The sequence below is a fragment of the Parus major genome, chromosome 17, assembly GCF_001522545.3.
Source record: "Parus major isolate Abel chromosome 17, Parus_major1.1, whole genome shotgun sequence".
NCBI classification, from domain to species: domain Eukaryota; kingdom Metazoa; phylum Chordata; class Aves; order Passeriformes; family Paridae; genus Parus; species Parus major.
Window position 1 is genome coordinate 9,571,660 of NC_031785.1, and position 26,757 is coordinate 9,598,416.

Sequence of the window (26,757 nt, forward strand, 5' to 3'; positions counted from 1 at the left end):
GGAAAGGATTCTCTGGAGGAGAGGGAAGGATGCAGGAAAGGATTCTCTGGAGGAGAGGGAAGGATGCAGGAAAGGATTCCCTGGAGGAGAGGGAAGGATGGAAGGGCTGGGGAGCACGGGAGAGGGGCAGAGGCTTTGGAGGGAGGAAGGGCTGATTTCCCCACCCCATCTCTCGCAGGAACTGTCCCACGGAGATCATCCTCCTGGTGTGGAGGCTGGTGCCTCAGGTGAAGCCGGCCCACGAGGGCATGACCCGCAGATCCTCCTGCAAATCCACCTACGACCTTCAGTCCCCTCCCAACAAGCGGGAGAAGAACGGCCCCGCGCAGGTGGAGCAGCGCCGCAGCTGCCACATCCTCTACGATGGCAGCGAGGGGCTGGGGCTGCACACCTGGGACAGGTACACCGAGCTGGGCAAGAGGGGCCAGAGCACCCTGCCAGCCCTGTCCCGGGTGCCCTCTGCTGCAGACCAGAACTACATCATCCTGGCTCCTCTGAACCCCGGCAGCCAGGTAGGGCTCGGGGGCTGCACGGGGCTCTGCAGCCTCTCCTGGCCCCTGCTTCAGACTCATCTCGAAATATCTGCCAATATGACAAGTCACACCTCTGTCCCTTGGTGGAGCTTTCACTGTTTTCCTGAAGCATTTCCCTGCTGCCTCCCCTGGGGGCTCACCCCAGGAATTTGGGGAGGATGTGGGGAGCATTCCCACTGCACAAGAACCACTCTGCAAGTCATTGCTGTCATTTTCTACTGCAGAAATGTTTATTTTTACCCCCCTCTCTGAAGTGCTTTGGCTTGGCTGGGTTTGGCATGTTAACTTTGTGGCTGGTTGTCACTGTCCATGGCCTGCAGGTGACCGTGTCCCCTCTGTCCCTCACAGCTGCTGAGGCCCGTGTACCAGGAGGACAGCACTGCTGTGGGTGAGTTGTCCCTGTGCCAGGAACGCTGCTCAGAGCACCAAAGCTGCCATTCCTTGTCACCCAGCCCTTGTCCCCAGCCCTGCAAAGGGCTCGTGGTTCAGGCAGGAGCAGCAGCCCAGGGGTTTTGAGTGGGATCATCTCCCCACTGTGGCTGAAACCCAAAGGCAGAGGGGAGCGTGGCACGGGGTGAGCCCCATGTGAGGAGGGCTCTTCCCACCAGGACAGGCAGGCTGAGAACACCAGGTGTGAGAGCTGTAAGTGTTGTGGTTCCCCACGTGTCTGTGGGCTCATCCATGATAAATTCCCCTCCTCATCCATGGAGCCTTTTCTGGGAGAGCTGTTCCCTGCTCTCAGGCTCCCTGCAGGGGTGAGGGTGGCTGTGGCTCACATCAGTGCAGCTTTTTGTGCCAGATTTGGGGAATTTTGAAGCCCTGGGCTGCTGCAAAGTCTCTGGCAGTCTCTGGGCCAGCTGTCCTGAAAAACCCTTTGAAACATTAACTCAGAACATAAAGCACACTGGTGACAGTGTGTGTGGGGTGTCTGGAGCTCCCTGGGGATGGCTGGGCCCGTGGGAAGAGTGGGCTGAGATGGGTGGCAGGGCTGGGCACTGCAGGAATCCAGGTCCATGAGGAAATACCCCTTGTGTGCTCATGAATTTGGGAGATTTGGGAGGCTGTGCTTGCACCCTGACCTGTCTGGATGGCCTCAGGATGAGCTGTGCATCCCTAGGAGAGCTGAACTCTTGGAGGAGTGGGAATCCCTCAGCATTCCCTGTCTGGTGAGGGCACAGCTGGAAAACCTGGGGCTGTCTCTAAGGTGGGGCAGTGTCCAGAGAAGTGTGGGGCTGGCAGAGCCATGGGGGGAGTGCTGGGGAGCAGGAGGGGGCACTGTGGGTGCCAGGGCCCCGTGCCTCGGGTGCTCCCAGCCCTGGAGCTCTGCAGCCAGCAGAATTTTCCATTCTCAACTGCAGGGGATGTTTTGTTCCGTGGATAATTGCAGCTCTTTCCTGCTGTTTGTGGATCCTGTCAAAAGATGAGCTGGACCACAGGGACTTGTTCTTACAGTGGGGTGGGATTTGAAAGGCTTGGGCTTCTTCCCATAACAATTTTTTTGATTTTTATGGATTTGTTTTTAATTATTTAATTTCAGAGGGAGGGCAGGTATCAGTTAACCTGAGCAAGGATGAGGTGTGGCAGCACAGAGCTGCCCACCCAGCCACAGGAGCTGACATTTGGGTGTGTTTCTGTGCCAGGACTTGTGCAGGTGATAATTTCCTCTGATAAAACCAGGTGATTTAGGGATAAGAGCAAAAGCAAACCCTGAACACCCCAGACAGATTTTATCTGCTCTGTGCTGAGCTGCCTCTTGTGCTTCGATGTTATCTGACAGCACAGCCAGGAAAAAGGGAAAAGGGAAAATGTCAGGATTAATGCACTTAGAGGTGGAAACAACCTCTTAGGTCACGAGGGTCCCCCCAGCAAAGGCAGCTGCTCCAGCCAGCAGTAAACAGCTAAACTGGCTTCCCAGCCCAGCTCTGGCTGGCTCTGCTGCCTTTATCTGGGAGCAAATGTGCTATTTCCTAATACTTAATGGAATATGTAATGCTGGGCAGGTTTGTGTATTTGCTTTGGACGAGACCTTATCTGCCCCTGGCCGTGGTCAGGAGTGTTTTGGTTCATTTCTGCCTGGGAAGGTTGTGGGCAGCAGCTGCAGTGCAGGGGTAAAACACTGCTGTGGTGGGAGCAGGAGCTCTGGGGTGGCTGCAGGAGGGAAGGAGGGATGCTGGGGGTCCCCAGGGAGCTGCAGGAGGGAAATTCATTCCTGTTCCTGTGGGGGAGAAGGAGAATGCTCCAGCTCCTCACCTGGATATTTTCAATCCCAGTGGAGAGCTCTGCCTGCAGCCCCAGGCTGGATCAGTTACAGGAGGAGTGAGGAAGGAAATGCATCGATTTTTCAGTGGGGTTTCTTTTGGAGATGTGAATTTTTGGTTAGAGAGCATTCAGGTCCTGCTGGATCTGCTGCCTGTGAGTTTTAGGGCAGAGCACAGCTTGCTGGTGTCCAGCAGGACGTGGTGTGGGCTCTGCTTGAGCAGCTGAGGTGGGAGTGTGCAGGAAAAAGCCTCCTTTGAGTCAGGGTAACTGTCTTCAGGGAAAAGGGGCAGACTGGAAAGCAGTCAGGCTGCTGGGACCTTTCCCAGCCCCAGAATGTAATGCTGAAAAACAGAGGATGATGTGATGCCAGCCTCATGAACAGTGAGGTCATCCTTTATAAATACACCCAATGTCTGAAAAACCATCTCTGGCAGCAGCAGGGATTGATCCCAGCCATGAATGTGCTTTTGTAACTTCTGCCTCCTTCTCTGACACCTCCACTCTTGGTGTCTCCTGAGATCTGTGATTAACCCACTGCCCCATGTCGTGACATTCCTGCACTCTGCCAACTTCCACACCCAGAATCCAGAGCAGGCAGGATTTGTGTGGATAAAAATGTTGAAGTCCCTCTCCAGCTCTCCTGGAGCCCCTTTAGGGCCTGGCGGGGGCTCTGAGCTCTCCCTGGAGCTTCTCCTCCCCAGGTGAGCCCCCCCAGCTCTCCCAGCCTGGCTCCAGAGGGGCTCCAGCCCTGGGAGCATCTTGGTGTCTCCTCTGGATCTCTCCAGCAGCTCCAGGTCCTGCCTGTGCTGGGCCCTGGAGTGGGACAGAGCCCTGCAGGTGCTCTCAGGAGGGCAGAGCAGAGGGCAGAGCACCTGGTGGGATGTGCTGGCCTGAAGCAGAGCTTGCTGTGGCCTCCCTGGGGTCCTGTTTGAACCTTCCCAGCCGTGTCTGTGCTGCTGCTGGCACCCACTGAAGTCCTGGCAGCACCGAGCAAGTGGCTCTGGAGCAAAACCACCCAGGGGCATCTTGTTTCCTGTTAGAAAAAATGGAATCACTGCTGTTATTTCATGAATCCCTGGGACACCTGGGCAGTTCTCTGGGCTCCAGCAATTCCCCAGGATTTCCAATCCCTCCTCCAGCCTGGGAAAGAAGGACTGAGCTGGAGTGGGCAGAGCTGGAGCTCCCTCCTCATTCTGTGTTTCCTCCTGCCTCCTCTGTCCACGCAGGGAATGGCTGTAAAGGGAAATCCCACACGGGCTCTGGGAGGAAATCCAGGCTGATGAAGACTGTGCAGACCATGAAGAGCCATGGGAACTACCAGAACTGCACCATAGTGAGGCCTCACATCCCCCATTCCTACGGCACCTACGTGACCCTGGCTCCCAAAGTGCTGGTGTTCCCCATCTTTGTGCAGGTCTGTGCAGCTGGGGGGGCTGGGATGTGATCATGGCTGGGGCCACGCAAGGATCTCCTTCCCACCAGGATCCCTGGTGTCCTCAGCTCTCCTCTGGAGCTGGCTGTGCTTGGCACAGTGCTGGGGCTGTCTCAAAGGGAATTGTGTCCTGCCCAAGCAATTCTATGTTGGGTTTTTTTTCTCCTTTACAGCTTTCAAATCTGGCCCTTGGTACTTGCTTGGGTCAGGAGGAGTTGTCCCAGCTTTTGGCCTTCAGAGCTAACTTTGGAATTGTAGATCAGTGTGGTTCTGCTTGAGGCTCTTTGTGCTGTCAGTGTGTGCAGTCAAAGGGGTTTTACTTTAGCTGGTGGCCACACTAAAATTTGGGCAACCTGTGCTGTCCCCACCCTGCCAGGGAGCAATTCCTGCCCAATATCCCAATATCCCAATATCCCAATATCCCAATATCCCAATATCCCAATATCCCAATATCCCAATATCCCAATATCCCAATATTCCAATATCCCAATATCCCATCCAGCCCTGTCCTCTGGCACTGGGAGCCATTCCCTGGCTCCTGTCCCTCCATCCCTTGTCCCCAGTCCCTCTCCAGCTCTCCTGGAGCCCCTTCAGGCCCTGGAAGGGGCTCTGAGCTTTCCTGGAGCCTTCTCTTCTCCCCCAGCTGTCCCAGCCTGGCTCCAGAGCAGAGGACAAGGATTCAGAGCAGCAATGTCTTGACAGGGAATGTTCAGCCTCTGCAGTTCCATGTTTTAAGAAAACAGCCCTGAATTCGGTGGTAGTAGTTCTAACTCCCTCTGTGTCCTTCACTTTGTCCTTCAAATGGCCAGAACCCCAAAAATCTCATCTGCTCCTCATATTTTAGGACGTTGCTGATGAATCCTTTCCTTTCTGAGCCCATGGGGAGCCCTTTGTCCTGCCATGGCAGTGGCATTGTCACCTCAGCTCAGCCTGGCCACTTGCTCTGGGCTGAAAGCATGGTCCACGTTCTCTGTCACTCCAGGCTGAGCCATGGGCTGCCTGAGGCCAGTGTGGGCTGGGCTGGAGCTGGGGAAGGTGTTTGATCACCTCCCTCCTCCCTGCAGACACCTGGGTGAGCCCTCAGCTTGTGTTCACCTGCCTGGGCTCAGCATGGGTGGCCTTTGGTAGGAACACCTCTGGCACTTTCTGCCTCCTTATTCCCAAAACTTGGAGTTCAGCTGGGAGTCTGCCACTGCAGGAGCTGCTGTTTCTCTTTGCACTGTGCAGATCCCCTCCTGTTCCCACCGTGCTGCTCCCAGGGGTGATCCCAGGCTGCTGCTGCAGGGTTTGTTCTGCTCTTAGGCCACGTGAACCTTTCATTCTCCAGCACTGACTGGGGAGCTGGGTGTGGCATGGGAAGGACAGGAATTCTCAGAAGTTGCTCTGGGAGTGATGCACAGCAGCAGGGACAAATATTGGTGCCTGGGGGACGTGGAACCTGCCGTGCCAGCAGCGTGGTTGTGCTTCCTGCTGACACCAGAGGCAAGGGCTGCTTGTCTTTTCAGAGCTGGGGCTGATGTGGGTGTGAGTGCAAGGCTTTGTTTGCTCCTCTGACTGGACTGCAGACTTTGTGTCCTGAGCACAGTGCGGGGTGGCTTCTCCCCCAGTGAGTTACAGCTCAAAGTGACGACAAAGTGGCTTTGGTGGGTGGAAAGTGTATCTCACAAACCACACCACCACTGGAAGGTGTGACTGTTTCTTTTGTTTTATTTTATTATTTTTTTCCCATCCAAATTTAGCCCCTGGATCTTTGCAACCCAGCCCGGACTCTGCTGCTGTCAGAGGAGCTGCTCCTTCACGAGAGCAGGAACAGGACTACACAGGTAAAACTCTTCCACCTTGGCTGAGCTCTCCAAACCTGCTCTTCTGCTGTCTTACATAGAGGATTGAATGACAGAATCACCATGCTTTGGGTGGGAAGGGACCTTAAACCCATCCCGTGCCACCCCAGCCATGGCAGGGACACCTCCCACTGTCCCAGGGTGATCCAAACCCATCCAGCCTGGCCTTGGGCACTGCCAGGGATCCAGGGGCAGCCCCAGCTGCTCTGGGCACCCTGTGCCAGGGCCTGCCCACCCTGCCAGGGAACAATCCCTGCCCAATATCCCATCTGGCCCTGCCCTCTGGCACTGGGAGCCATTCCCTGGGTCCTGTCCCTCCATCCCTTGTCCCCAGTCCCTCTCCAGCTCTCCTGGAGCCCCTTCAGGCCCTGGAGGGGACTTTGAGAAGGGGCTGGAAGGGTCACTTCTTTACATTGAGAAGGGAGATGTTCCATTGTGCAGTAATTATATTGCTGTGATACTTGCAAAGATTTCTGGTCAGTTTATGGTGGGACGAATAACAAAACTCTACTGTGCTAGAAATCAGCTGTTGTTCCTGTTGCCTTTGGGCTCACAGAGAGGAAACTGCAGGTGGAAAATTCACATCAGTGACAGCCCAGCAGACTCAGGGGGAGGGGGTTTAAGGATGTTTTGTGCTAGGTTAGAGAAGACAGAATGACAGAATGGTTCAGGATGAAAAGTGCCACTGGAAGTCACCCAGTCCCATCCCCTTGTTCAGGATGCCCTGAAGTCACTCTGGATTGTGCCCATATGGCTTTGCAGCATCTCCAGGGAAGGAGAACCCACAGCCTAGAACTAGAACCAGAGAACTTGCTACAGATGTTTTCAGAATTTCAGTTCCTTAAAGAGCTCACGTGTCCTGTCCAAATTCCTCTCATTCTTTTTACTTCAGCTTTTCTGCATGTTATTAGAGAGCTGTTGGGAATCTGGGGACACAACAGGACTTTGGCACCCTGTGGATGAGACAACTTTCACCATCCAAACTGGCAGAGCTTGGATGTGTTGATTACATTTGCTGCTGGCTTCCCTTGCATCCAACTGTGAGGTCTGCAAAGCCTTGGGATTTGGGAGGCAGAGCCCACTCATGCTCTGCTAACCAGTTTCAGAGGATCTCACAGAGTAATTTGGGCTTGAATTCAGCTGCAGTGAACAATGTGTCACCTTCACAGATCTGTAGAGGAAGTTCTACTTGACTCGTTTTAGTTTCTGGGTGGCCAATAGCAGGAGCCCAGAGCCACTTCCCATCACTGGCCAGTACAAACCAGTAGAGGGTTGTGCTAAGTGACTCCTCTCTTTCTGGTTTTCATTATGGAATTCATCCCTTCCTTTGACTTGAATCCCTTTTTTTTTTTTCTGCCAAAAAGTATAAGAAAATACCTCAAAGTACATGCAAAATTCCATGATTGATTAGAGAATGTGGCAGTAACTTGTAACTAAACCCCTTTGCCTGTCTGTCCCGCTGTCCTGTGCTGCTCAGGGTCTTCTGAAGGAAGACCAGGAATGAAAGGGGTAAAAGTGTTTGGGAGCTGTGCTGGATGGCTTGGGGGTACAGCTGAAATCAGGGAGCTCCTCCTGGCTGGGTTGGAGGTACCTGCCTCCAGCTCACACTCAGATATTTGCCAAATGTGGAATATTTATGGCTAACTAATGCTGTTTGCAGCCTGGTGGGGTCTGCTGTGAAGAGCAGAGGCCCCACTGTGCACAGGGTCAGGAGGAAAATGTCTCAGGGAAACGATGCTTAGGAGGCTCTTGGGATGAGCCTGGAGCTGGGAGAGATTTCCCAGTTGGAGCTGGTGGCAGGAAAGGGCAGGATGCTGGCCAGGGCTGTGAGGCAGTGTTTGGGAATGCTGCTGCCCTGGGGCTGTGGTGTCTGGGTGAGCTGGCACAGGGGCAGGGCAGGAGGAGCTGAGTCAGTGGGCTGAGAAACCAGAGGTGGTGAAGGGAAACACCCCGCGGTGCTGAGCCCGTGCTGGCAGTGACAGTGGCAGTGCCAATGTCACCTGTGGCCCTTGGGAAGGGCTCTCCATGCCTGAGTGTGTGTCACAGCCATGGAAGGCTTTGTGGAGCTCCAAGGAAGCCCTGCAGGTCTCTCTGGAGTGCCAGGATCTCCTGTCCAGCAGAGCAGGGCTGTGAGGAGAGAACTGAACTCTGGAGCCAGCAGGAGCTAAAACAGCCTGGACACAGCAGAGCTTCCCTGGGGCAGGAGGGCTCTGACTCCTCTCTTTGCTGCTCTTGAGCTCTCTCCCTCTCTGACAGAGACTCTCTTTAGTCCCATCAGTCCTTTCCTCCTTGCTCCATGGGGTTTCTGTTTTCCCACTGCTCATCCCACACAGCCTCTCTCAAGCTGGGCTCCTGTGCTTTGCAGGACTGTTCTCTGTGTGTTCTTAACCTGCTTTGCCTGAGAAGCTCGAGAGAGGAGGGCCTGGGTTCAGGGGCTGGAGCTGGAGGTCCTGCTCCTTTCTTTTTTTCCCAAAAGAATCTTTTCCCTGTGGCAGTTTCCACATCATGCACTGCATCCTTGTCCCTGAGCAAACTCTCTCCCATCTCCTGAAGGACTCAACCTATCTCTCTGGAGGCTTGCCAGGGTCTGTCCTTTCCCTGACCTTACCTCTGGGGCAATCCTTATTCAGGCTTTAATCACATCCTGTCTAGACTTTGCTGCAATTCCCGCTTTTATGGGCTCCTGAAATCCCTCCAGGCCGTGGAGTGCCAGAGGAGCCAGCGGGAGAAGGCACACGAGGTGTCCAGCGTGGCCTTTGGCCTTGTCCACCCATCTCCAGTGGACCTGGAGGCCTCCCAAAGCTCTGGGGTGTCTGCTCAGTGTGGGCCACGCTCGTGCCCTTCTCATCCCTCCTCTCTCCGCCCTGGCAGGGTCTGCAGGTCAGGATGGGCCTTCTGAAGTCCTGATGGATGGGCTTGGCTGGCTTTATCATCTTCTCTGCAGAGCAGGAGGCTTTCTCCTCTTTCTCTCTTCAAGGCTGCATTTCTGGGCACCTTTTCATAGTGATTTTGTTGCCCCATTTTTCTTTCCCAGGTGTGATGTTGGCTCCCTCCTGCCCAGGCCCCAGGGCTGTCCCCTCTTGGGCAGCCCATTCCCTCTGGCCTTCCAGCTTCTCCTGATTGCCCTCAGGAAACTCTTTAAACGTGTCCCTTCTCCTGGGACAGTGCTTTGCCAGTCAGGTCCCTCAGCAGAGGAGGCTTTGCCGTGGTGCAGAGCACACCCAGATGAGCAGCGTGGAGACATCAGGGTCAGCCTCTGTGAACAACATTTCCCCCCTGTAAAATCTGTTCACACCCCCCTAAAAGGTGCATGGGACCTCAGTCACTCCAGGGTGCTCATCTCTGTCTTCAGAGAGTCCTTCTGTCCTGACATTCCTGTTTCCTGACATTTCTGTTTTCTGTATTTCTGACTTTGGGGTATGAAATTACTTCTGGTAAATACCCAAAGCTACTTTGAGCCTCCAAGGAGGGGCTCTGGTGAGTTGTGTGACTTGCCTGGGTGAGCCCAGAGGTTGTGTTTGTTGTTTGTTTGCGCTTGGCTTTTGTGAGCCCTGTGATTTTTCAGGGCAGATCTGTTTGCCAAGGGCTGTTACAGACAGGTCACAGCCTGTCAGTGTGTGATGGCAGCTCCACGTTTCTCCTCCGGTGTCCCCTCATCTCTGCTGCCCTGGGGTCACCCCTGGAAGCAGCATCTGATAGAAATACTCTTACAGAGCCCACAGTGGATGTGCTTTTACCTTCTACATCCCAAAAAACAATCTGCCCCATCTTCCTGGAAAAGCTCAAAGCTACCTGTAAATACTTAGTTGTGTAATTCCACTTCCATTTCCTACTGAAACCTGCTTGGTTTTGAAGTGATTTTCCTCCTGCTCCCAATCTTTTTGTACCCTTTAAACTTCCACAGGTTTTCTTTCCTCCATTTCTGTGTGACTGTTATCTGATCGTGCTTTTATCTCCTTCACTTTGGGTTTCTATTCCCAAAATCCCTTCAGCATCTCTTCTTTGGGGTTGAGGGAACTGAGATGGCACCAGACACACCCCAGAAAAGTTACATTTAGGCACAAGGTGGGCTTGGGGTGAAGGTTGTAGTGCAGTTTCTATCTGGTTACTCCTTGTATTACCAACAAGATCAGAAGGAATGAAGAGAGTGGATGTGGGCACTGTGCCAGCAGAGTGTTGACAGCAGAGGAAGGGATTTTCCAAATAACACAGAGAAGAAGAGCCCCTCCCTGGTTTCATTGTCAATTAAAGCTCCACCAGCAGCTTTGTACTTACTGAGGATCCCACAAAAATGAACTTGCACTGTGAGGAGAAATCTTGTGGCAAAGGGCTTGGTTTTGGATTAGGAGCCAGATGCTGTTCCCTGATGTGAGACTCCCCAGTGTGTGATAACTGTGCTTGTCCTGAGCTGTTACCCAGCTTGTCCTCCTCAGGACGTGTCCATCAGCCACGGACACAAGCTGTGCTGGCAGCTGGGACCTGGTCCCTGTGGGAGCAGAGTCACCTCTCTGTGCTCCCTCCACCCCTCTGGGACTCTGGGTGTTGCCTCCTTCTGCAAAAGCTGTGCTAAAAGGCCACAAACCCTTTCTTGCTGTGGCTCAGTGTTGCAAAGCTTTCCCTTTGCTGTGGGAGGTTTTGGGGGGCACCCCAAGGCCCTGAGCAGGTCTGGCACCCCCTGTGCCACTGTCACATTGCAGCTGCACCCTGGCATCTCTGGGACAGGGACAGGGACAGGGACAGGGACAGGGACAGGGACAGGGACAGGGACAGGGAACGGCTGGAGCTGGGCCAGGCCAGGCTCAGGCTGCAGATCAGGGCAAGGTTCTTCCCCCAGAGGCTGCTGGCACTGCCCAGGCTCCCCAGGGAATGGGCACGGCCCCGAGGCTGCCAGAGCTCCAGGGATGCCCAGGGTGGGATGTTGGGGGGTCTGGGCAGGGCTGGCTGATCCTGGGGGTCCCTCCTGCTCTGGGGATTCTGTGATTCCAGGATTCTGTGATCTTTGAGGCTTTCTGTGTGCCCCAGCTCCTGGAGGCTCACACCTCAGCTGTGGCACCAAACTTCTCATCCCTGGGAGGTTTCTGGGTCCAGTGCAGTGGAGAAACTCATTCTTATTTTCAAGGTCCCATTAATCTGAAGCAATTGGACTGGGGACCTTAGGCAAGGCTTTTCCCACTGCTCTGGAGGAGCTCCCAGCCCCTGGGACACTGGAGGCAGTGCTGGAGCTCTGAGCAGACAATCAGGCCAGTGTTTCCTTGTTTGGGGTGTCAGGTTTGTCCCCTGCTCTCTGCATGTCCTGCTCTTGTGAAAACCAAACTTTCTCACTGAGAACAGCGAGAAGCTCCTCCCTGAGGGTGATCAGAGTGACCAGATTTGCTTTCAGGCTGCAACTTCTGCAGCCTGCTGGGATTAGTGGGCAATTTATTCCCTCCTCCTGCTGTGATTTGTGAGTGGTGTGAGGGGAAGCGGCAGGAGGGAGCAGAGAGGGTGTGTTTGTGTGGGGCAGGTTCATCCCTCCTGTCACAGGACTCCACAAGCCTCAGGAAGCGGCTGAGGGAGGGGAGCCCCATCCAGAGCCCCTTGGGAAGGGCTGTCTGGGCTCCCTGGCGAGGCTGCTGCCTCTCCCCAGGGCAGAGGACATTTCCAGGACATTTCTCAGTGCCAAGAGATGAACTCCCTACAGCTTCTCCTTTGCTGCTCCTGTGCTTGCAGGTGACTCTCTTTGTCTACTCTGACCTGCTGCTCTTCACCAAGGAGGACGAGCCCGGGCGCTGCAATGTGCTGAGGAACCCTCTGTACCTGCAGAGTGTCAAGCTCCAGGAGGGTGAGTGTCTGCAGCAGCAGTTGGAGGCATTTTGGGGTTTCCTGGCTGCAAAGGTTTCTGGCCAGCAGCAGGAGAGCAGCCTGCTGTCCAATGCCATCCTTGCTGGGGTGCAGGGCCAGCATCATCCCTGCACTAACCTGCGAGCTCCATCTCCTGGGACACCTCAGGAGCACTCAGACCCTTTCCAGCCTTTTTGGGTGCACGTCTCAGGATTTGGGCTGCCATTCCCTGGGTCTGTTCCCCTGGCTGGGGTCACGCTGTGACAGCAGGGACTGCCCGGGGCTGGGAAAGGGAACTGAAGGCTTGAGGTTTCCTCTGTGGCGCCTCCAGGGAGTTCAGAGATTGGCTCCAAGGGTGGCTGGCCAAGCTCTGATGACCTTTACTTTGCTGCTTTGCTTTGCTACTTCTCTCTTCAGCCGCCCACGGTTTCCCTGTTGCTCACATCCATCCCCTGCTCACCCCTCAGAGCAGGGCTGGGGACCTTGCCCTCACTCTGCACCTTGGCTGCCACCTCTCATGTCCAGCTGAGAGCTCAGAGAGGGCTTCTAGGGCAGGGTGACTTGAAATTGGTTATTTCAGGCTGTACTAAAGACTCCCTTTATCTCCTCATGCTCTAAAGAGGAATGAGGGAATTGCTCTGCCACATCCTATTTGCTACGGTGGAGCCACTTCTTGGCCCTGGGCCCAGTTTCACCTTGTTCCTTGTGTGGTGTGGTTGTTTTTTGGGTAAGGGATTGTTTTATGTGCAGTTACCTGACTGTGCCACAGCTCCTCATCCAGCCCAGCCCTGGGACCCCATGGGGGGGGATGAGATAGAAGGAAAAACTTTGAGGTTGGTCAGATACTGAGTTGCCCAGAGAGGTTGTGGGATCTCCATGCCTGGAGGCATTCAGGACTCCTGAGTGCCCTGGTCTGGGCTTCCATCAGGGGATTGGACTCCGGAGCCCACCAGAGAGGCCCCTTCCAACCCAAATTACTCTGGAAGTGGTGAGCTGATGTCTTTAGGCAGTCCTGTGGCCCTGACCAAGAGGAAAGAATCCAGATCTGGGCTGTTTCTCCAAAGGGATCCTTTTCTGGGTGAATTTTTCTGCTTCCCATGACTTTTTCCAGCTGAGCCATGAGCTCTGTGGACGGACTGTGTCTCTCCACGTGCCCCACGTTGTTCTGAGCCTCAGTGCTGGTGACCACAGCTGCCTGCCAGTTGTTATTTCCCATTTCCAGCAACGTTTCTGTTTCCAGATGAATTCCCTGACCTATTTGGTGGCAGCAGAAACACAAGGGAGGGAGATGGGGCACCACAGCCACGACCCATTGAGAAAAGCCATTGAAGCCTCCCTTTTGTCAAGTGTGTTCTCAGCACTGCTTATTTCTAAGAAAGGGACAAAAGAAATTGTTCCTTGTTAAAATGCTTTTGGTCAGCTGGACCACGTGTGTGTGCTGCCAAAGGCTGGGGAATAGCTCTGCTCCTTTCACCTGCTTGGAGAAATCATCTTCCCTGGTGCTGCTCCTGGCTCTGCACACCCAGCCCTGTCTGCAGCAGCACAGGGTTGTGCCTCCTCACCTCAGGCACCGTGCATTTGTCAGCGGTTTTCTGCCACTTTATTTCCTTGTTGCCATAATAAGTTGGATCATGTCTGGAATAGGTTCCTGAGGCTGTCCAGAGGGGATGGAGTCCCCAGCACTGACCCAGCACAGCTGCAGCTCCAGCCCTCCTGCTCCAGAGGCGGGGGGAGAGAGCAAGAAGATGTCTGTCCCTTTTGGCAGGGGTTTGCTGCTGCTCTCCTGAGTGACTGAATGGCACATGAATAGGAACAGGCGTGTGGCTGCCTCCAACAATTGAGACATCTCCGGTGCGCTCAGGGCCATTGTGCTGTTTCCTGTTCCTGCCGCTTGCTGCTCTGTGCGAAAGCAAATCAGTCTGATCTGCTTCACAATGCTCTCTCTTCCTGCTTTACAAGGCAGCAGCAGCAGCAGGCTGATGAGCACCACGCCAGCCAAGGTTCCAGTGACACAGGGCTGGCTTCCTCACCACACACTGTGGGAATTTCCAGGCTCAGGGATCCTCTGGGGTGGTGTGCTCAGCTTTGGGACAGAGAGGAGATTCCTTTATCCCCCCCACGCTGGGAACCCCATCCCCAGCTGGGATCCTGCAAACAAGGGCTTCTCATGTGCTGTGTCACTGGCCTTGACATCCCAGCCTGCTGTACTGTGCAGCTCCAGGGTGCTCAAGGGCCAAGAGGGGATTTAAGGGCATTTTGTCCTTTCTTGGGATGCTGGGGAGCACCCAGGGCTTGTTGATGACACAGGCACAGCTCACATCACTCTGGAAGCCAAGCCAGGCCCCACCACAGCACATCAGGAAGAGAAGGAAGCCCAGGATCCTGCCTGTGCCCAGCCCCAGCAGATGCCACATACATCACCCAGGTCACAGCCTGGTACTGGGGACAACAACAAACATCCATTCAGTGCTGTCTCTCAGCCAGTTCCCCTGCCAGTGGCTCCACTTGCAGAGATGCAGCTGCAGCTTCGCTCTGATCCTGGTTTTTCTTCTCTGCAGGTTCAGAAGATCGCAAGTTCTGCATCCTTTACCTGGCAGAGGTGAGTGGTGCTGTTTTCCACTTTAGCTTTCCAGTGAGAGCTGCACAGGTACTGACAGCTCTGATCCTTTCTTCTGGGGCAAGGAGCACTGAAAAAGCTGATTTTAACTTCCCTTTAAATGAATTTGCCAGAAGCCTGGAAAAGAAAAGTAATGGCTGTAGAATATATGAATAAGAATCTGCTAAAAGGAGCTTGGGCAGCACTAGGACAAGTTTCTTTTCTCCTTCTCCCTGTGGATCTTCCTTGAGACATTTCAGTTTTATTTTCTCTTAGGATTCTTTCCCCTGGGGGCAGATTTCTTTGCCAAATGTTTTGTCATTATTTTTAGGCACCTTGCTTTTCTTGTCTTCAAACATCCAGGTTTGGAGCCCTCAAATAAAATAAGGAAGCTCAGTCTGAAAGACAGAATCACAGCTCTGAACCCACATGTAGCTGAGTGCTGTAACCAGGTTTGGGGTCACCCAGACATTGGCTCAGTCCCTTTTGTCAAGTAAAGGACTCTGCAAAATTGGTTCACACTGCACCTCCCTGATCATTGAAAGCTGTGGGTTTTTTCCCTTTTCCAGTGACTTTACTGTGTAAAGTCCTTGTATTTTCCGAGGTGGAAAGGTGGGTCTGGGAAAGCTCCCCAGGGCACAGAGGAGAAAGGCAAACATTGGAATAAAGAACCATTGTGAAAGTCGGGTGCAAATGCTCAGCATGGAAGTTGTTCACCTTGAGTGGCTGGAGCTGGGCCAGGGCACGACTCACTGCAGAATCCTCATCCTCTCTTGTTCCTGCCCTCCTGCTCCTTCCTTGTCTCCTCTGTTCTTTCAAAGAGCACAGTTTGAACTGTCTGTGACAGTTTCTGGCAGATTTGAGCACTGCAATAGGTGCAGGGAGCCCAGGGAAGCTGTGGCTGCCCCATCCCTGGCAGTGAACAAGTGTTGGACAGGGCTTGGAGCAGCTTGGGATGGTGGAAGGTGTCCCTGCCATGGCAGGGGGTGGAATGGGATGAGCTTTAAGGTTCCTTCTAACCCAAACCAGATTCTGGGATTCAGTGTGGACCCACATTTCTGCACCCCACAGGATTTGGGATTTGTGGGAGTTTGTCTGCATTTTCCCCATCCCACACCATTCCCTGCAGGCCACACACACCTCGTGGGATGTGTAAGAGCTGTCAGAAGGAAGGGTTTTCTGTCTGCTGGGAATGGGCAGCCTCACAGGGAGCCATGTGGAGCTGTGAGTGTGCTGAATTCACACCCTTCCCTGCTCTGGAAATATCCTGCTGACAGGAAACTGCAGGTCAGGGGTTTAATGCATTGTTACAAGTGTTTGATTCAAACCCAACATATTCAGACCAAATCGACTTAAAACCAAACAGCTCAGTAAGTTTTTCCTTTGAAAAGCAAATGGCAAATTTGATCTTTTTTTTTTTTCCCTGGAAGTTTTTCTCTGCAGACACCAGAGTTTGTCTTGGGAAACTTCTCCAACAGAAAATCCTTCCAGCAGCAGCTCCTTGTGCTGCTGTGGTGAGCACTCATCCAGAGCTGAGCAAATTGATGCTGTGAATCTGTGCCTGAGCTGGCTTTGCCTTGGACATGCACGGGAGAGCCTCTGGACAAATGCCAGAGAAATGTCCCCACCTTGCCCCATCAGAGAATCCCAGACTGGGTTGGGTTGGAAGGTTTAAAGATCATCTTGTCCCACCATGGCCAGGGATGCCAGCACCAGAGCAGGGCCTTGCAGGGATGGGGCAGCCACAGCTGCTCTGGTTCTGTGTGGACACATCCCTGCACCAGAGGGTCCCTGTGGCCCCTGCTCCTGCTGCCACCCTCAGCTGCTGCCAAGGGAATGCTTTGGACAAATGGATTGCAGCAATGCTGTGGCCTGGGTGATGTGCTTCTCCCTATCCCTGTCCCAGATTATTCCACAGGAGTGTTCCTTTCCCAAAGAGTTCTCTGCTCCTGCTGGGATCAGCGCTGCTCATTGAATGCCCTTTGGGATGTGGCATTGTCCCAAAGGGAGGAGACAGGGAGAGCCCAGGTTCTGCTGTTCCAAACAGCAAATCTGAGTGCTGGGAAAAGCAATTTACTGATGGCACAGGGGCCAAGTCTCAGGGACACTCTGGGACATGGCAGATTTTATACTCCTGGGTAATTTTGGAGCTGTTCTGGAAACGTCATCAGGACAGTTTGCAAGGAGCATTTTGGGCACTGTTTTGGCAGACCTAGAGGGCACTTGGGCAGATGTTTTGGTGATAGGGAAGAGGGCAAAGGGGCTGGGCAGGGGGTGACAGCAAACCTACGTGACCAAGTGAACAACTGAGGGGAATTTCTTTAGTGAGAAGGGAGTGGAGATGAGCCTTTGTCTGGGAAATGGGCTGTGTGCTCTGTTGGAATTGTTTCTCAGTTTCCTCTCATTCACAATAGGACAAGAGATTGTCAGGTTTGTGGCTGTGATTTGTCTGCTGGGCACAGGGGGAAGGATCCCCTGGGCTGTGGAGGAGAAGGCACTGCAGGCAAGGCTGCAAGGGCTGGGATCCATCCAAGGACTTGAGGTAGAGACAGTCTGCACACTCCTGGCTCTCCCCAGTTTTGTGGTATGAGTGTTCTGAGAGGACAGAATTGTGCACCTCTGCCTTCCCTGCTCCCTTGCCAGTCCTGCTCAGTGGAAGGGGGGACTCCCTTGGCTCCAGCCATTCTGCTGCTGCTGGCCAGGAGATGTTACCAGATGAAAAATCCTTTCCTGCTCTCTGACATTTCCTCTGTTTCCTCCGTGGCTCATTGCTGGGATGCCAGAGAGGTTCCCCAAGCCTTGAGTCACCCAGCTCACGTGAGAGCTGGACACTCAGTCCCTCTGCCATGTCACCTTAACTCCTTCCTGAACTGAGCTTTCCATTTTCCTCCCTCCAAAGGCCACCAGCCCCTGCATTTCTCTGGGTGCTGCTGAGCAGCCCAAGCTGCAGGTGCAGTGAGACAACGTTAGAGCAATGCCAGCCTTTGGAAAAGCCCCTCTGGAGGATGCAGTGACACAAACCACGTGCACATTGCCCCAGGTGCTGAGGGTGCTCTGGAACTGCCCAACCCAGCATCCCAAATTCCAGCTGCAGAAATGTCCCCCTGTCCAGGCTGTCTCCTGGATGTCCCTGGAGCTGGAGCAGCCATGGCAGTGGCTCTGGAGTTGGTGGCCAGGCTGCTGGGCAGTGCAGACAGGTTCTGAGCTGTGCCTGCTCTGCCCAGGGCTTTCCCTGGCTCAGATGTCGAGTGACACCAGTAGCAGGAGCCTCAGGCTGGCATCAGCCAGAGCCTGGGCACAGGGCAGCTGTGCTGGCCCTGGGTGAGTGAGCTTGGTGTTGCTGGGGCCACTCAGGGCTGTTTTCCCTGAGAGGAAAGGATGTTTGCAGTGCTGGCCCTGCTCTCTCTGCCAGAGTGGTGTTTGCAGCAGGAGCTCCGTGCCTGGCTCCTCTCAGGGGTTCTTGTGAAGGCTTTTACCTGATGAGCCACTTCAGGACAACTGTCTGGCCTGGGGAAACAGCCCTGTGTCCCCCCTGGCTGCTCCACAGCAGGTGGAAAAGGTTCTTCAGGCTGATTTTCCTCCTGGAGATTTAACAGGATAACAGAATGGTTTGGGTTGGAAGGGACTCACCTTGTTCCACCCCTGCCATGGCCAGGATGTCACTCCCTAGGTCAGGCTCCTCGGGCTCCTGTCCAGCCTGGCCTTGGACACTTCCAGGGATGTGGCATCCACACCCTCTGGGCATCCCCCAGGCCGTGCCATCATCAGTGCTCCCAAAAACACGACCCACAGCAGAGCCATGCAGAGATTGCTGTGTCCTGCCAGTGTTATCTCCATGCACATCCTCTCCTGCAGCACCCCTGGCACCCCAGCTCTGTCAGGGCTCCTGTTTTACTGCCAGGGTTTGTTTTATGGGCATCACCAGAAGCACAGGAAGAGCTGTGGTCCCCCCACTGCCCCCAGCACAGGAGCCAACAGAACTTTCTCAGCAGCCCTTGTTGGGGTGCATGAAGTCAGCAGGCAGCAGCTGCCCGTGTTTTGTGCACAGGATATTCCCAGGGCTGGCTGTTTCTCCTTGGGAAGGTTTCTCTGTGATTTGGAGCCATTGTAGTCTGGAGCAGTTTCCGAGGTACTTCCCCTCTGGGATCTCTGCTGGCCTTGGCCATGGCCCAACACCCGGAGTGCTGGAGGCCAGGGGCTGGCAGGGCTGGGCTGGGCTGGAGCCCTGTCCCCAAACCACCCTGCCATCATCCCAGTGCAGAGAGGAGCCTGGGCAAGGAGCAGAGCCCTGCATCTGTGGGAGGAGATGGCCCTGGGGCTGCCCCTGGATCCCTGGAAATGCCCAAGGCCAGGCTGGATGAGGACTGGAGCAGCCTGGGACAGTGGCAGGTGTCCCTGCCATGGCAGGAGTTGGGCTGGATGAGTTTAAGGTCCCTTCCACCCCAAACCAGTCTGGGATTGTGTGACATGACCCCCCCTCCCAGCCTGGGAACGTGTCCCTCGCACAGCCAGCAGTGAGAGAACAGCCCTGGGCTCTGCTGGGCACTGAGCTCAGGGCACCAGAGGTGTCAGACTCATCTGGCTCCTTATTCCTGAGCTTTCTCAGCTTTGCAGTGTCACACAGAGCCCCAGCACAGGGCCCTGCACACAGGGGGTGTCTGCAGGGTGTGGAGGGTCTGGGGGCTCCTCCTGTGATGCTCTCATTCTCTGGGAGCTCCTCTCGTGATTTATGGGTTACAGAGCCCCAGGCCCTCCTTGTGTGCTGTCTGCTGGGGTTGTCAGGAGCTCTGCATGCCCAGATCTCTCACCTGGCTGCCGTGGGGCTGGGACAGCTTGGGGGAGCTCCCTTGGAGCATTTTCCTGCAGGTAATCCTTGCTTGGAGCAGGGCCTGTCTGGGGCTGCTGTTGGCTAGCTTGGCTCATTCTCTGATGTACCTGCTGTGTTTTCCTGCCCTCCCTTGGGCAGTGTGGGGGCCACAGTGGAGCTGTGGGCTCACCAGGGGCTCCTGAGCACCCACAATAACGTGTTTGTCCCTGGGGGGAAGGCAGGCAGAAAGGCCCTGGCAGCCGCTTCAGTCGCTGCCTTTATCTGGTGGCAAACTCCCCCTTCACGCCATCTGCATCCTCCTTTCCCAGCAGTGTGAGATTAAACCCTGTTTTCTCTCTGTAAATATTGGCAGGCCCAGCAGCAGCCTCCCTGAAGGAAAACAATAACGGGGAGGCCGTTCCCAGCTCCCTGTGCCCCTTCCCCAGCCTCCCCCTGCAGCAGCTCCGTGCCCAGCAGGGACCAGGGACATGTGCCACGATTTTATCTCAGCTAACACCCAGCCCTTCATCTGGCTGCACCCCAGAGAACTCTGCCTGGCTTTGGAGGCAGCTGTGGGTGCCCCTGTGGCTTTCCCCAATCCAGGTGAAAGTTTTTGGGAGAGAAGGTTGATGGAAGAGGGAAAACCAGAGCTCTTTCCTTGAGGAATGTACTTGGGAGAGGTTAAATGTCACTGTGGAGGAACAAAGTGATAATTAAATATGTACATGTTGGATAAATGCAATTTTGGCTGTTCATGGGATAAAATTCCCTCAGCCTTGCCCACAATACCTGGGGCACACCTGGGGTGTGTGGATCCCTTTCCCTGAGCTCTGCAGCAGAGGGAAATCTGCTCTCCTGGCTCTGGAATTGCTGGGGGGCCGAGGTCAGGGAGCTGCAGCAGCTGAGGGGAGCAGGAGGGAGCAGAGGGAAACTTTGCTCCCATCTCAGTGGGAGCTGAGCATCGCTGTGTGCTAAATCCAATCAAGGAGATGGGCTGTAATTGAATCAGAGAGGGGCTCAGGGCAGGGCTAGGTGAGCTCTGTGTCTGTCACAGCCAGGGAATGTGAGATGTCCTTGGAATTGCTTTAAGCCTCGCTCCAGGGGAATCACAGGAGCCTGGCAGGGCTGGGAATGTACAGCAGCCACAGCACCAGGGTGGGCTCCTCACAGCTGGGGCTGAGGTCTTGCTCTGTTCTCTTCTCACCAAAGTGTGGGGCAGGGAAACGCCAGCCTGGATTCCATCCCAGCAAATGGGCACTCATCCTCTCCTCTGAAAGTGGGAATGACTTCCCAGGGATGAGTGGTGGCACAGGGGTCCAGCCTGGTGACCTGCTGGTGTGGGACTGGGGGGACTGGGACATCCAGGATGGGAAAAACTCACTGTGACACTCCAGGGATGCTCAGAGCATCACTGCCACCCAGGATCTGGGGACAAGGGGGAGCCCTGCCACCTCCTGTCCCTGAATCCCAAACCTCTGTTCACTCTGACTGTGCTCAGGAAGCCTGAGAAGGAATTTTCAGTGTTCAGCCTGTAGGAATAAGAGTGGGGATGTTCAGGCATAAGAAAGCTCAAACTTTGTCTTTCATGGAAGTCTCAAAGGGGCAAAGGACTGAACCAGAGCCCTCTTTCCCAGGAGGTGATGTGGGAGCTGGGTTTATTTACCACTTTAGAGGATTTTGGATGAAGCATGAATGAATTCCCATCCAATGCAAACAGTGATTTAAATTGTGTGACTAAAGAGCATTTCCCCTTCTGGCTGTGTTATGTCTCTGGGGTCACAAAGCTGCAGGTTCTCTCTGACCTTTCTGGGAAAAAACAACTATTGGGGACCTGCCCTTCTGGAAGGAAATTCTAGGGGAAAAGAAAAGGGTTTTTTTATGGCCCTTAGTGAACGACTCTTTTTCCTTTCTTTGCAGTCTGTCCTAAAGTTGTGCTTCTATTTTTTAATTTTTTTCTCTTCCTATCTGGCCACATAAGGAGATGATCCAACCTTGGGCATTTCTGGACCCTTTATAAAGTGAAAGGTGCAAAATCCCAGCAGACAGCAGAAGTTAGTGCTTAATTTTCAGCATGAGAGAGAAGCAGCTGATGTGCTGGGGGACAGCTGCTGAGAGAACTTGGTCAGAAAGTTCCTTAAGTGAGTGAGGTTTGGCCCAAAGAAAACCTGTCCAAGACAACAGAAGATGTGTGCAGGGAAGGGCACAAGAGGAGGTGGGCTCAGCTGGGATGACTTCCCATCATTTCTCTGAATTCCTTCCTTGCTGCATGTTGCTAACAGTGTGGGACCAGAGCTGGAGCTTCATCCCCAGGTCCATCCTGGTGTGTGTTAAGTGAGGAGCAGGACGGGGAGGCTGCTCTGGAGTTTTATCCCAAATTCATCCTGGTGTGTGTTAAGTGAGGAGCAGGATGGGAAGGCTGCTCTGGAGCTTCCCTGAACTCTTCCTCCCAGCCCCAGCCAGCCCAAAGGCTCCTGTTCTCACCAGTTCATGCTCTGGTGCCTCACTAATGTTTGCATATGGCAAAGAGCAATTTCCACCCTCGGTTTCCCCTGCAGTGGCACAGGGTGCAGGACTGATGTGCTCTGCCCCTGCTGCACAGTCAGCTCCCCTGCAGCCCTCTCCCTGGCTCTGCAGGAGCTGATTTCCAGTCTCTTTTCCTCTCCTGGTGCAGGCCACAGGTGTGAGCTCTCCCCTGGTGTGCCGTGGTGTGTGGGGAGCAAGGAGTTTGCAAACCCAGGCAGGGCCTGCGACACACAGCTAATGACCTTCTCCCTGCTTCCTTTACGTCAGAAGTCGGAGTGCTTATTAAGTTTGGAGGCTTACTCCCAGGAGCAGAAGAAGAGGATCTGCTGGTGTCTGGCTGAGAACATCACCAAGCAGCAGCATCCGGCAGCGGCTCCTACGGAGAGCAAGGTAAGAGAGAGGCGCGGGAGCTGGGAATTCCTGCCCGGAGCACGGAATGTGGGGCTTTGCTCAGTGATGCTCCTGCCTGTGCAGGAGGCTGTTTGTTTGCCAGGTGAGGAGTGAGTTTGTATTCAGGCACTGCTGTGTCTGCAGCTTCCTGCCCTGCCTGGGGATCAGAGGCTGCATTTGCTTCCGCTGGCTGGAGCTGAGGCAGGCTGGGCTGACACCTCCCAGCATCTCTGTCTGGATGTTTGGACAGCTGAGGCTCTGCAACCCCGTGGCCAGTCTGCTCTGAGAGCTCACCTCTGGGGCAGGGCTGGGAGCAGAGGGAGAGCTTCGAGCTGTGTCCTCTGGGTGCTGATGAAATGGGAGCAGTGGGACAGAGATTTGCCCCTTCTGTGCCCTTGGGTGGGCTCAGGTGTTTGATCCTGACCCCACAGGTGTCCCCAAAGCACAGAGGGGTCATTTGGGGAGTGCTGTTTTTCATGTCCAGCGAGGCAGCCCCGGCACTTTTCCCACACTGAGCAGCTCCAGCCTGGCCTGGGAGCGCTGTCTCAGCAGCTCTGGCAGAGGTTTGTGTGTGTGCAGGGCTCTGGGCTCTGTGGGGCTGTAATGAACACCCTCATCCACCTCCCCTGGGGCTGGGGCTGCCCCACGCAGCTCTCTGGGACAGTGGCAGTCTCTGCTGGGACATCTTGTGTCCCAGGGACTGGGTTTGGGTTGTTGGTGAGTGACGCTGCTCTGGGAGAAGAGAAAACCCAGTGCTGAGTGTCTGAAGAGCTCTAACTGCTGCAGATGGGGATTTTGGGGGTAAAACCCCTGGAATCCCTCCCTTGGCTGGTGCAGGGTGCTGGGGCAGCTCCTGGCCCATGTCTCAGTCCCTGTGTGGGTGCCTGGTTCCAGGACAGGTGTCCTTGGAGCTGTGGCACAGCCGGAGCCGGCGCTGCCCGGTCCTGGAGCAGGGAGACGCGGCCGTGGCTCTGCAGCCTCCCAAACTGGGTCAGCACAAACATCTCCGCGGGAGACAGAGCCTCCAGGTTCCCTTTCCTGCACATTTCAGGCAGACTAAAATAGCAACAGCAGCACACAAAGCCTGAGAACCTGGTTACCAACCAAAGCTCTCACTCTGCAAACAGCCCCGGGCAGCTGATTCTCGGAGGTGACGGCGCTCGGCCGCTCCTGCTGTCCTGTGGTGCATCTCGGTGGCACAACCCCGTCCCCAGCCACGGGGACCCTGCTGGAATCCATGGCATGGGGCTGCTGATGTGGCTCTGTGCTCAGCTGAATCCTGCCACAGGCTGGGGAGCATCCAGGGTGAGGCTCTGCAGGGACGTTTCCAATCTGAGCATCTCCACCGGGTCCTACAAAGGGACATCTTGGTGGCATCACTCCATCGTGACAGGAACTCTGGGCTGGCTGGGCTTTCAGGGGGTGGTGCTGTTTGCCCTCCCCAGCCCAGACTGTTCGTGGTTGTGGCTCAGAGCAAAGCCCTGGGGCATCTGCTCCCTGAGCTGTGGAAGGAGCCCGGCCACTGGGCAGGTGAAAAAGTACTCCAGAAGAGATCACACCTCTTTCAAAGGCTTTTCTGTGCCTCAGTAGCCAAAATCTCTTTGGGTGCTGTGGAGAACCATCCAAACCTGTGACAAAGGAGGTTTTCTTGGCTTGCCAAAGCTAATGGAAGTCCCACTGGTGGGGTGTGGGAGGAGGGAGAAAAGGAGCATGACAGCCACTACCAAGCATTTTAAATTGAGTTTATAGCACCATGCCCATCCCAACAAGGTGTAAAATGCCCAGGATGCAATTTTAAAGCAAACCTGGTGTGAAATGCAAGAAGGAGCAGGTGGGGAAGGAGCTCCCAAGGGGACAGAGGAGGGTGCCTGGGGCAGGGTGGGCACACAGGGCTGGGCAGGAGCCTGACCTGGCAGAGCTGCAGCTGGGGCTGTGTTCAGGCTGGTTTGTCAGGACAGAGCTCTCTGGGGATGCCAGAGCAGTGGGAGGCAAGAGCTAGGAAAATCAGCAGCTTCTGGTAAGGGAGAACTGATGCATTAGCTTGGCTTACCAGTCATTTGATACTAGGGCTATTTAGGGAAAAATCCCAGTGTCTGTGCTCTGTGAACAGACAAATTAAGCTGGAAATATCAGCCTGGCCATGAATCTGATTTGCAAAGCCTTCAAAACTACTCCAGCTCAGCTAGAGGCAGCTTGTTTTGCTGTGGCCACAGTCTGGCCAAGGGGATGTGGGGTGGGAAGGAAGGGCCAGCACAGCCTGGGTGCCAGCAGAGCGGTGCCAGGTGCCAGTGCTGGAGCCAGGAAAAGGAACAATGAGAACAGAGCAGCTCCTCAGGAGCCCCCAGGGCTGCCACCAGTGGCAACCTTCAAACTGTGCAGAGATCAGGCGGATTTTGGGCTTTGGGGTGATACCTCCTGTTTTCAGGGTCCCCCTGAGCTCTGCCTGGGTAGGGCAGCACTAAGGGCAGGAAGGTCCCTGTGGCTCAGGGACACCTCTGCAGAGCTGTCCCTGCCTCTGGCAGTGCCTGTGGCGGTGTCCCCAGGGAGGATGGTGTCAGGCCAGGAGCCCTGCAGGGGCTGCCTTGGCACTGCTGCTGTCAGAGCTGGTTTGGGAGCAAAGCTGTTGATTTCTGGGGGACTGGAGCAAATGCAGCATCTGCTTCTGGAGATGGAGGAAGAGAAATCCATGAGGGATGCAGCTGTGATAGTCCAGCCCTGCTCCCAGTGGGCTTTTCCTGCCTCAGTCAGTGCAGGAGGAGCTCTGGGGATGGTGTGGCTGCTGTTGTGGTCCAGCTCTCTGTCCCCAGTGTCCGGGAGATGTGGTGCAAATGGGGCTCTGCTGCCACTGTGAGACTTGGCTGAACTTCCCTGAACTGCAAAGCAGCTCCCAGGAATTCCTCTGTGGGTATTTTCTCCATCTACAGATCCTCACCCCTCTCACCCTTGTGTCCAGGTGTTCTGGGGGATGCTGCTCCATGTCCTGTGCTGAGCAAACCCCTGTAAAACATCCCCAGGGTGAGCCAGCTTGGCAGCAAACCTTTCCCAGCGGGGCTGTGTGGAGCCTGGAGGTTGGCTGGGGCTGCCAGGAACCACAGCCGTGGCAATGTGATTATAGAGGAGCAGCTTTGTGCATTAACTGAGTTAAACCCAGCTCGGGTGCTGACCATCAGTGCTGGGCTGCCCTGACATTGCTGCAGCAGCTCGGGGTAATTCAGCCTGGCTGAAGAGAGGCCAAAGCAGAGCAGGGGCAGGACAAGGCACAGGGGCTGGAGCTGCTCCAGCTGCTTTGGCTGCCAGGGAAAAGCTCCACAGCACAGCCCCCTGTGTGTAACAGACCTGCTGCCACCGACTGATTCTCACTGCTTGTTTCTTTGTGTCTTCCACACTCAGAACGGCTGATTACTCTTCCCTTCTGGCTCCGTGACCTGAGATTACCTCGGAGATGATGGCTGGCTGTATCTGAAAGATGCAGATTATCCTTAAGCTAAATAATTACGGACACTCGGTGGCGTGGACTTTGGGAGTCCAGGACGGGTGCTCCCCTTGTTTCCCGAGGGAGGTGGTGGATGCTCAGCACTTTCCCGAGCCTGGCTGGGAGCAGGCGTGGATGACCCCGGCCCTTCCCGGCAGCGCTGGCTCCGGTGCTGGGAAGGAGCGGGCGGTGGGACCGGCCGGCCCCTTCCTGGCCGTCCCTCTGCTCAGGAAGGGCAGGGCTGGTTCTCTCACTTATTTACAGAGTGCGAGTAAACGAGCTGTCGGTGAAAGCGGTGTGTGATGGGGCTGATTGGAAGCGGGGCCGGTGGGGTGGGAGGGCTGCGGGGACAGCCCAGCTCCGCCGGGCACCTGCGGTGTGGGTCACCCCTCTCCTGTCCCATCCCCAGCCTCCTCTTCCTCATCCCGAGCATCCCAGGATGTCCCTCCACAGTCCCTGCTCCTTGGCACCCCCTGCCCCAGCTCCCTTCTCCTCACACCGGGGGTACACCTTGCACAGGCACCAGCGCTGGGGTGAGGCTGTGCACAGCCCCGTTCCTCCCTGGCTCTCTGAGCGGCTGCTTCACTCACAGCAGTTTGCTCAGAGCATCATCAGCTCCTCGATGGGGAGGGAGGGGAGGATTTTGTACCTTCTAATTTTGTTTTTGGCCTTTGGGCTGGGAAGATGCTGCCCTGTCTGTGCCAGGAAACCTGGATCTTCACGAGAGGCTGCGCAGGGCTGAGCACATCACAGCAGCACCTGGAGGGCCAACCTGAACCTGCCCTCTGAGCACACAATTGTGCTGTCAGGGGGCTCAAACAGGGGAGAAACCCTGAGGGTGATTCTGCCCCAATGAGGGTTAAAGCATCAGCTGGCAGGACGTGTCACAAAACCAAAACAAAGTCTCGTGCCACTGTTCCACACCAGGGAGCACAGCCCGGCTCTTGCCCTGGACTGGGAAAACTCACTACTCAGGACAGCCAAAGGCTCCATGGATTTGTGGGAGCAGAGATGTTAGTCCTCTCTGAGTCAGGACAGAGCTCAGCCCTGCATCCCCTCAGCCCCACATCCCCTCAGCCCCACA

At 55.1% G+C, this 26,757-nt stretch overlaps 1 protein-coding gene across 3 annotated transcripts in view; it reads left to right on the forward strand.

The window, feature by feature from the left end:
- Window positions 1-26,757, forward strand: part of RGS3 (regulator of G protein signaling 3) — a 59,994-nt gene that overhangs the window by 14,875 nt on the left and 18,362 nt on the right. For all 3 annotated transcript variants that reach the window (XM_033518446.1, XM_033518445.1, XM_015645115.3), the window contains 7 exons: window positions 179-512; window positions 882-921; window positions 4,019-4,206; window positions 5,964-6,047; window positions 11,775-11,886; window positions 14,444-14,484; window positions 22,079-22,201. In XM_033518446.1, coding sequence (XP_033374337.1) covers window positions 179-512; window positions 882-921; window positions 4,019-4,206; window positions 5,964-6,047; window positions 11,775-11,886; window positions 14,444-14,484; window positions 22,079-22,201 — 922 coding nt within the window. The remainder of the gene's footprint in view (window positions 1-178; window positions 513-881; window positions 922-4,018; window positions 4,207-5,963; window positions 6,048-11,774; window positions 11,887-14,443; window positions 14,485-22,078; window positions 22,202-26,757) is intronic.